General features: G+C 42.0%; 1 protein-coding gene across 4 annotated transcripts in view; it reads left to right on the top strand.

The window, feature by feature from the left end:
- Ocln (occludin) overlaps nucleotides 1-10799 on the top strand; it is a 55923-nt gene extending 45124 nt beyond the window's left edge. For all 4 annotated transcript variants that reach the window (XM_029544018.1, XM_021208678.2, XM_029544020.1 and 1 more), the window contains exons 7-9: nucleotides 3234-3405; nucleotides 6924-6965; nucleotides 10404-10799. In XM_029544018.1, coding sequence (XP_029399878.1) covers nucleotides 3234-3405; nucleotides 6924-6965; nucleotides 10404-10505 — 316 coding nt within the window. In that variant the 3' untranslated portion in view covers nucleotides 10506-10799. The remainder of the gene's footprint in view (nucleotides 1-3233; nucleotides 3406-6923; nucleotides 6966-10403) is intronic.
- Nucleotides 10800-10805: the final 6 nt, after the last annotated feature.

Genomic DNA, 10805 nt, shown 5'->3' with positions numbered 1-10805 from the left:
AGCAAGACCCTGTCATGTACAAACAAGCAGAAAGTGTATATGGATTGCACAATATTGGACCTGTTTCTCCCATTACCAAATTAGAGAGACAATGGGATGACAGTTGGCAAGTTTCTAATTCCTCATATTTTTAAATTTCAATCAATTTGGATATGTTAGTAATATTAATTTTCATATTAAGAGATATTAAGGAAAAGTGATTGTTACTTCCTGTTAATTTTCTTGTTAGAGGTGGAATTATGTTTGTGTGGGTTTGTTGAAAGATTACTTTCTTGCTTCTTTTAGGGTGTTGTTTCACTCTTTGTGTTGGTGTTTTCCATCTATTATCCTTTGTAGGTTTGGATTTGTGGAAGATATTGTGTAAATTTGGTTTTGTCATGGAATACTTTTGGTTTCTCCNTCTATGGTAATTGAGAGTTTTGCTGGGTATAGTAGCCTGGGCTGGCATTTGTTTTCTCTTAGGTCTCATCTGCCCAGGATCTTCTGGCTTTCATAGTTTCTGGTGAGAAGTCAGGTGTAATTCTGATAGGTCTGCCTTTATATACTTGACCTTTTTCCGTTACTGCTTGTAATGTTCTTTCTTTGTTTAGTGCATTTGGTGTTTTGATTATTATGTGACTGGAGGAATTTCTTTTCTGGTCGAGTCTATTTGGAATTCTGTAGGCTTCTTGTATGTTCATGGGCATCTCTTTCTTTAGGTTAGGGGAGTTTTCTTCTGTAATTTTGTTGAAGATACTTACTGGCCCTCTAAGTTGCGAATCTTCACTCTCTTCTATACCTATTATCCTTAGGTTTGGTCTTCTCATTGTGTNCTGGATTTCCTGGATGTTNTGGGTTAGGAGCTTTTTGCTTTTTGCATTTTCTTTGCCTGTTGTGTCAATGTTTTGCTCATTAAAAATATTTGCAGCGTGAATGGTGGTCTATAAACCTTGCTTCCTCAAGTTGTTAGGAGATGTGGGTGGGGCATGGATAAATAGCTTGACATACCTTACTTAAGAATTTTGTTTTTTTGAGACAGTATCTCTCTGTATAGCCCTGGCTGTCTTGTAACTAGCTCTGTAGACCAGGCTGGCCTTGATTAAAGTCATGTACCATCTCCTCTGGCATCCACACATATGATTCCTCCTTTTTTTTTTTTTTAAAGAAGTTTTCATTTTTTCCCATCTAACCTTTTTTTCCCCTTTAATTGGATATTTTCTTTATTTACACTTCAAATGGAAGGCAATTAAAAAAAAGATTTATTTATTATTATACATAAATACACTGTAGCTGTCTTCAGACACACCAGAAGAGGGTGTCCGGTCTCATTATGGGTAGTTGTGAGCCACCATGTGGTTGCTGGGATTTGAACTCAGGACCTTCGGAAGAACAGTCAGTGCTCTTACCTGCTGAGCCATCTCGCCAGCCCCCACATATGATTCTTATACCTTGTTTTCCTTACCCACGAGTCTTTTTGGCCTGGTCCATTCATCTATCTTGGAGATATTTGTCTAACTTACATAATGGAGCATTTAACTGAATACTCAGAAATCGCAACATTTGTTTTCCTTTCAATCAAAAATATAATTTTTCTCTCTGTAGAATGGAGATATCTTATTGACTACTAGAGCTAAGATTTAAGTCTCATGCTCTGTGAAGCATTTAAGCTTCATCGTCCTGTGAAATAGCTTCAAGAATTTTCCCAGTGGACATTTTGAGGTGTCAGCTTCATATGCAGGGTAATAGCTGCCACATTCCGACATACATAATCCAGCACAGAATGCTTATTACATTTTCTTTATTGGGGTGGAGCACTGTGTGTGTGTGTGTGTGTGTGTGTGTGTGTATGTGTGTGTGCTCGCGTGTGTGCGTGTGTGTGTGTGTGTGCTTGCGCACATGTGTATGGATCCATCTGTGTGTGTGTGCGTGTGTGTGTATGTGTGTGTGCTCGCGTGTGTGCGTGTGTGTATGTGTGTGTGCTCGCGTGTGTGCGTGTGTGCGTGTGTGTGTGTGTGTGTGTGTGTGCTTGCGCACATGCGTATGGATCCATCTGTGTGTGAGTGTGTGTGTGTGTGTGTGAGTGTGTGTGTGGGGTCTCATAGGACAATGGATCCTGGCATTCAAACTCATGTCTTCAGGCTTGGAAGTGAGGCCTTCTGCCCGCTGATCTCGATGGCCTCAGAATTCCAGCATTAGTTTGTCATACTTTCATGAGTTGCCAGTTTACTTATGCAATGAACTTGTTTTTATAGGTTTGTGTGTGTTTTAATAATGAAGATTGAACCTAGGGTGTTACACACACTATACACCCACTTTAGTGCTAAGCTACGCCTCCAGCCTCTGTGTGTGCATTTTTAATGCATACTTTTATAATGAAAGAACAAGATAAGCTCTTTCCACTTGGGAATAATAAGACCAAAAATAAATAAATAAGCTCGTCTGAAGATGGCAGGTGGTAGCAGGAAACAGCCACTCCCAGCCAGCTGTTCTGAGGTAATCAAAGCAGGCTTTGTGTCCAGCATTGTTTTAAGACTTTAAACCTAAGTGTTCTATCACACTGTAGTATCATTAGTGAGAATCAATGCATTCTCATTGATTAAAACCTTAAATTTCACGACAGTTGCCTGTGTAAATATATGAGAAGTATTTATGTAATATGAATGGTAATATAAAAAGCATAATCAGTGTGTGTGTGTGTGTGTCTGTGTATGTGTGTCTGTGTGTGTTACTAAGGTTTAAACCCAGAACTTTGATTGTATACAGTGTAGGAAAATGGTCTGCCACTGAGCTTTTGGGGTCTAAAATCATTCCAGAGAGCTTGTCATTTTAGCAAAGGAGCACAGGACATCCCTTCTGACAACCATGCTGCTTTGGTCTGGATGTGTCTGGAGGTGAGGGAGGGAGGACGGAAGGGAGTATCTACTTAGTCAGCTACTTCAGACTGAGCTCCTCTGCAGTTAGTAGTGACGGGTGATGGGCAGCGTACCCTTACTGTTCTGTAATCATTCTTAGTGGAAATGAATGGCACCCTACCTGTCCCCTAGGACACAACAGGAAACAGGAGGATATAATTTTATATTCCTTACCAGTGTGATATAATTTTATATTCCTTACCTGTGTGATATAATTTTATATTCCTTACCTGTGTGATAAAACTTTATATTCCTTACCAGTGTGCTGTCTTTGAGGGAAAACCACTGGCTTTTAATATGTGCAGAGGGTATTTACGAATCATTTCCTCTTCTGATTCACAGGGAATATCCACCTATCACTTCAGATCAACAAAGACAACTCTACAAGAGAAATTTCGATGCAGGTCTACAGGAGTATAAGAGTTTACAGGCAGAACTGGACGAGGTCAATAAAGAGCTCTCTCGTCTAGATAAAGAGCTGGATGACTACAGGGAGGAGAGCGAAGAGTACATGGTGAGTTGTCTGTCTTTTCAGTTTTGTGGTTTGTTTTTCAAGACAGATCTCACATACCTCCTGCTGACCTCACACTCAATATATATCTGAGGATGACATTGAATTCCTGAGACTTTTGCCACCATTTTCCAAGTACTGGCATTGAAGACATGGGCCACCTTGTCTGGCTTTCAAACTCCTAAATGTTGTGATGTTGTGTTGGGATTCAAAACTCTCTCTCTCTCTCTCTCTCTCTCTCTCTCTCTCTCTCTGTGTGTGTGTGTCTCTGTCTCTCCCTCCCTCCCTCCGTCCCTCCCTCCCAATAAAGTTCAGATGTTATAAAGCAATAGTCTAAATACATAAATGTATTAATTCCTATTTTAAAAAGTGACCATATTAATTTTTATACATATAAATACAATTCATTTTTATTGTAAAAACCTCAACTCAGAATTGGAGATATAGAAGTTTGTCCCTTGGGTGGGATTGGTGTCTGTTGAATATTTTTAATCTCAGCACTTGGGAGGCATGAGTAGGATCTCTGAATTTGAAGCCATTCTAGTCTACAAACTGAGTTCTAAGATAGCCAGGGTTACTTGAAGGGTGGGGGCAAGGGGCAGGCATGTGTTTTCTTCCTTAAATTTCTGCCACATACCCCAGAAAAAGTTTGTTACCACGAGTGCCAGGAGTGTAGGTAGGCAGACACAATCTTCAGTAAGGACTTGTTTTGAGCAGTTAAGAGCACTGGCTTGTCTTCCAGATGACTGGAGTTCAGTTCCTAAGGAGCCACTACCCAATCAATTATCTGTAACTCCAGTTCCAGGATTTCTGATGCCCTCTTCTGCCCTTCATAAAGACCAGGCACAAGTGATGTGCAGACTTCCTGCAGGCTAAGCACCCATACACATGAAATTAAAATTCAAATTAAGCTGGGCATGTCTTTAATCCTATCACTTGGAAGGCAGAGGCAGGGGGAATCTCTGAGTTGGAGCTCATCCTGTTCTACAAAGAGAGTCCCAGGACCCAGAGAAATCTGATTTTGAAAAAAACAAAGAACAAACAAATAGAAAGGGAGGGAGGGAGGNAGGAGAGAGAGAGAGAGAGAGAGAGAGAGAGAGAGAGAGAGAGAGAGCTTTAAAAAATAAAAAATAAAAAAGCAAGCATCATTAAACAGGCACTCAAACTAGTCACCAAAAATTGACTGGGCACGGGCAAAGTGGATTGACCTTTTGTGTTAGGTTTTCAAGTATAAGAGCAGATAACAGCAGGAAGGTAACAAATTAGGGGCTTGCAGTGCCCCGCAGACACCGACTGGGGAAGCCTCCTTCAGGCTGTTGTTCCCCCGCTGAGCTTTCTCTCCTGCTCAAGGGCTTCCCATGGCTGAACTTCAACTCCTGGTTCCCACTGCCAGAAAAGCTGACCCTCTTCTGCCTTGGGGTAAACAGGGATAACCTCTGGATTCAGCCGTGGCAGTTATCAAGGGCACAGCTTTGTTACTCAGTCTGTTTGGCTGCTCTCTTCTCTCCCTGCCCTGGAGGATGAGGTGGGTGAGTCCATTCTCAGATGAGGGGTTTTGGAGGACCCTTGACACAACATGCTTGGGCCTGAGGGGGATGGGCACCCCTGCTTCCAGAGCCAGCATCGTGGTGAGCTCAAACAGCATGTGGCAGTTTACCAATATAATGCATATTACAGTGGCTCCCATTGCTCCAGTCTGACCACAGGAATGAATGCCTTTGGTTGCTTTCTGTGTACTGTTACCTTCATCCTGTCGTTCACTTTTCTTTTGGAAAGCCTTGAGACAGGGTCTCCTATGTTGCTGTGTAGCTCTGGTGTGCTTGAAGTCCTCTTGTATTACAGGCATGTGCAGTCACACCTGGTTTTTCTTCCTTTTTCTTCTTCTTCTTTTGCAGTGATAGACAACACGTTAGGTAAGCTCCCTCCCACTGCTGCTTAAACACAGTGTTTAGCACAGCTTTCCTTCCATCTCCTTTACATAGAAGTAGTTTGTGGTTATGGTTTGGTATCAGTAATAAAAGTCTACTTCTAGCCGGGCAGTGGTGGCGCACGCCTTTAATCCCAGCACTTGGGAGGCAGAGGCAGGTGGATTTCTGAGTTCGAGGCCAGCCTGGTCTACAAAGTGAGTTCCAGGACAGCCAGAGCTACACAGAGAAACCCTGTCTCGAACCCCCCCCCCAAAAAAAATCTACTTCTAGTGACCTAACACCTGGCTCCGTAGCACAGGCTGACCTTGAACCCTTTATGCTCCTGCCTCTGCCTACTAGAGCTGGAATTTCAAGTTTGTAGCTATGGAATTTTTAATTTTATGATTATGTCATAATTTACTGAAGGATGTATCTTTGGAAATGTTGTAATACAAAAAAGATACTAGCAAGCCTTTCAGTTTTGTATTTGTGTGTTCTTAGGCAGTTAAAACAAATGCCAGAATGTGAAAATGTGAAACTGTGCATTTAAAGAGAGGGTGTGCATTTAAAACATTTCAGTTGCCCATCAGGATTATACCCACTACATTTCCCAGTAGTGTGCTAAGTGGCTCATTTGACTGCCTTAGGTATTAGTAACTAAACCTTCCCCGTCATATGCTCACTAGAGCTTCATACCCATTGAATACTTAACAGTCTTCAGTTGAGGAGATCTGCCTCTTTTCCTTTTTTTTTCTTTTTCTTTTTTTCCTTTCTTTCTTTCTTTTTTTTTTTTTTTCCAAGTCAGGGTTTCTCTGTGTAGCCCTGGCTGTCCTGGACCTCACTTTGTAGACCAGGCTGACCTCGAACTCAGAAATCTGCCTGCCTCTGCCTCCCGAGTGCTGGGATTAAAGGCGTGTGCCACCACGCCCGGCAGAGGAGATCTGCTTCTTGGTTGAAGTCTGTGATGCTACTGTCCCTTGATTTATCTATTTTTTTTATAGCTTCTATCTGATATTTTGGTAAACCTTTTTTAGTTCATTCAACATTTATTATTAGTTTTTGTGTATTTGATTATTTTATGTCCCTCACTGCAGAGAACTCAAATTCTAATCTGGAGCCTGATATCTGAATGGCTTAGGCAGTATGACTGTCACTGTGTTCACATTATCTGTAGAAAGGACTGTCTGAGTAAATACGCTGAGAGGGAATTCAGGCAGTCAGAGGCCTAGACAGTTTAGGGGAGGCTTCATTGAGCTGTGACTGTTAGAATTGTATAGAGTGGCTCAGTGGTTAAGAGCACTGACTACTCTTCCAGAGGTCCTGAGTTCAATTCCTAGCAACCACATGGTGGCTCACAACCATCTGTAATGTGATCTGATGCACACTTCTGATGTGTCTGAAGACAGCTACAGTGTACTTATATACATAAAATAAATAAATCTTAAAAAAAAAAGAATTGTATAGAAAGGGTGTGGGGCTTTCACATGCCCTTTTAGATACTTGGAAGGCCACAATCTTAATAACCAAGCCTTCTCTCCAGCTCCAAAGAATACTATTCTTGAGGGAGAAAAGGCTTCAATAACCATTTTCTTTCTTTTTGTTTCTTATCCTTAGGCTGCTGCTGATGAATATAATAGACTAAAGCAAGTTAAAGGAGTAAGTATCCAGTTTTCCTTTTTTTTTTCTTTTGGTGTTTTCGAGACATGGTTTTTCTCTGTATAGCCCTGTCTATCCTGGAATTCAGAGATCCGCCTGCCTCTACCTCCCAAGCGTTGGGATCAAAGGTGTGCGCCACCATGGCCCGGCATAAGTGTCCAATTTTGAGACTCTTTTATTTACTGTTTATAGTGACCATACCTTTCTTATGTGTGTACACTGATGGTAGTCAAAGTCCCTGTCATTTACCTATGAGCATTATACCTGAGAAGTTAGGACTTTAGTTTTACTTGTTTATACTGATTTTCTAAATACTTTTTTTTGAGACAGGGTTTCACTGGATATCCCTGGCCAGTCTACAGTTCAGCTTTGTAGGTCAGAGTGGCCCTGAACTCACAGAGATCCCCCTGCCTCTGCCTCCCAAGTGCTGGAGTCAGATGCATGCTTTATCCTACCCAGCCCTAAAATCTTTCTTTAAAGTTGAAGTATATCTGTAAATAACTGTGTAAGTCACAGTGGGGGGTTGGTAAGTTTTCACAGAGTGACCTCAAACCTGTATTCCTGGCCCCCAGAAAAAGAAATACATTTTTTTAGTAACATTAGTAGCTCCTCATTTTAATTTCTCTCCTGTGTTACGGGAAATATTAAAAAATGAACCCTCCAACTCTCCAAGGGCGGGACTATGCTCCTGCACTCCTGCTGGCCTGCCAGTTCTCCTCTAGCCTCGCTGGACCACAGGGCTCCCCACCCTGCCCCTCAGTTCTTCTCACTACTACGCAACGCCCCACGCACCCTATGGTCAACCATCTCAACATCTAATTACTTGGTAGAATCAAGACTCTTAAAGCTTAATTAACCCATCAGATTTATGTATCAATAGAACTGCTATTTACAAGATGCCAATACGATAATTTCAGCGCCAATTCATAATGATAAAAGCTTTATCCCAATTTTCTTTTCTTTTCTTTTTTTGGTTTTTCGAGACAGGGTTTCTCTGTGTAGCCCTAACTGTCCTGAAACTCTTTCTGTAGACCAGGCTGGCCTCAACTCAGAGATCTGTCTGCCTCTGCCTCCCAAGTGCTGGGATTAAAGGCATGCGTTGCTATGTCTGCCTATCTATTTTATTAACGATTATTTGATTCCTTAGTTTTAGGTTCTCACAAATAATACAGCATCAGTGTGCACACATCTGGGAGGTTTAGAGTTTGTAAACTGTAGGATCATTAGGCTCATGTGTGTGTGTGTGTGTGTGTGTGTGTGTGTATCTGTGTGTGTGTCTGTGTGTGTGTCTGTGTGTGTTTGTGTGTGTATGTGTGCGTGTGTGTTTGTGTGTGGGTGTCTGTGTGCTCGTGTGTGTTTGTGTGTGTGTGTGTGTGTGTGTGTATGTGTGCGTGTATGTTTGTGTATGGGTGTCTATGTGTGTGAGGGTATGTGGGTGTGTGTGTCTGTGTGGGTGTGTGGGTATGTTTATGTGTGTCTCTGTGTATATCTGTCTGTGTGTGTGGGTGTGTGTGTATGTGTGCGTGTGTGTCTGTGGGTGTGAGGGTGTGTGGGTGTGGGTGTGTCTGTGTCTCTGTGTGTGTGTCTCTGTGTGTATCTGTCTGTGTGTGTGTGTATGTGTGTCCGTGTGTGTGTGTGTATGTGTGGCTTCAGTAGATTCTGTCATACAGCCTTCCCAGGAGCTTACACTAGTTTACACCTTCACTGAACATCTTGCTTTGTCCTTGCTAACACTTGATATTACCAGACACTGTTGACTTGTAACACTTTTTGTTTTCAAAATACTTCATGCTAAAAGTTTTTATTGTAATTACAGAGCATAATGATTTTAACTAAGGCCTGTGTGTGTGTGTGTGTGTTCCTACTTTATTTTTTGAGATAGGGTCTTCTGGTGAATTTGGAGCTTGCTTTACTATTTTTGCTAGATTGGGTGGCCCAGGATCCTCCTGTCTCCTCCCCCCAGTGCTCCTCCCTAACAGTGCTCCCCCCAGACAGTGCTCCTCCCCCAGGGCTGGGATTACTGGTATAGGCACCACACCTGGCTTCTTATGTGTGTGCTGGATATCAAACTCAGTCCCCCTGCTTTCAGTAACAGGCCCTTTGCATCAAAGCCCCTCCCCAACCCTTTAAATGAGTTTAAAGGAGTGTGTGGGGCAGAGGTCCCGAGTTTGTTGTCCAGGGTGCCCCAGGGGAGCCAGTACCCTCTACTTTCTTACTGTGTGTATGTATGAAGTTTGCATGTACGTATGGACGTGTGGAGGTGCATGTGTACCGTGGCACATGGGTGGACTTCAAAGGACACTTGCAGGAGTCCATTCTCTTTCCACCGTGTGACTTCTGGGGATGGAACCCAGATCGCAGAGCTCTGCAGCAGGCGCATTTATCTCCTGAGCCATCTTACTGGCCCCTGAATTTTTTTTTTTTTAAGATAATTTATAAACACAAAGGTCAGTGAATTCTCATAGTGACTTAACATATTTTTAGAAATAAACATATCCCTTGTAAAAATCAGTTTAAAAGATATTATTGAGGAAAAAGAGCCATCTGCCTGTGTGGTCAGTGATAGTGCTCAGTACCTTAAACCATCTGCCTGTGTGGTCAGTGATAGTGCTCAGTACCTTAAACATACTCATTTAGTACTCATTACTTCTTTATGACTAGTCTTTCCTTTTTCTTTCTTTCTTTTTTTTCTTGTTTATCCTTGTTTTCTTTAGGAGGCCTATTTTTTTAATTAAAAATTTTTTCATATAATTTTGATGTTTTCCCCTCCCTCCAACTCCTCCCAGATCTTCCCTACCTCTGTATTCACCAACCCAACTCGGTGTGTTCTCTTTCTCTAAAACAAACATTAGAAAAAAGGAAAAGGCTGGGGAGATGGCTCAGAGGTTAAGAGCAATGACTGCTCTTCCAGAAGTCTGGAGTTTAATTCCCAGCAGCCACATGATGGCTCAAAAATATCTGTAATAGAAACTGATGCCCTCTTCTGGTATGTCTGAAGAGAGCTATAGTGTACTCATATACATAAAATAAATAAATAATTCCTTTATTTTTTTTTTAAAGGAAAATCAGAACCAAACAAAAAAGAACCAGTAAGTTAAAAAAAAACAACCCCCCCCAACCCAAAACAAAACACCAAAACAAAACAAAACAAAAAACCATGGAGTTTTGCATTGGGGTTCTGCCCTGGGTGTAGTTGATATATCCAGTGACCAGTGACACTTCTAGAGTCTTATTCTTTTTTTTTTTTCAAGACAGGGTTTCTCTGTGTAGCCCTGGCTGTCCTGGAACCCATTCTGCAGACCAGGCTGGCCTCGAACTCAGAAATCCACCTGCCTTTGCCTCCCAAGTGCTGGGGTTAAAGGTGTGCACCACCACTGCCCAGCTAGAGTCTCATTCTTTAGATCGTTGCATTTATGTGATTTACTCTCTCTGTCTCAGTCTGCAGATTATAAAAGTAAGAGGAATTACTGCAAGGAGTTGAAGAGCAAATTATCGCACATCAAGAGGATGGTGGGAGACTATGACAGACGGAAAACTTAGACAGATGCCAGTTGCTGGAGAAGTGAGAGGTGCATCTACCTACATGATGTCTCTGCAATTCTCTCCAGAGGCAAACTGACTCTGGACTGTGGACTCTAATCTGGGAGGTTAAAACTTTGTGATCATTACGAAGTTTCCATAGCTTTAATACCATCAGTTTCCTATCTCCAGTATTGAAGCATTTTATAAATGGCTTTTGATAATTGACTGGACTGAACATTACAATTAAGAATTTTACAGTTTCAGCCGGGCATGGTGGTGCATGCCTTTAATCCCAGTACTCGGGAGGCAGAGGCAGGC

This window comes from Mus pahari, chromosome 11 (genome assembly GCF_900095145.1).
Source record: "Mus pahari chromosome 11, PAHARI_EIJ_v1.1, whole genome shotgun sequence".
Lineage (NCBI taxonomy): Eukaryota > Metazoa > Chordata > Mammalia > Rodentia > Muridae > Mus > Mus pahari.
Note: the sequence above shows the minus strand (reverse complement) of the source record. Positions and strands in the feature narration are given on the sequence as shown.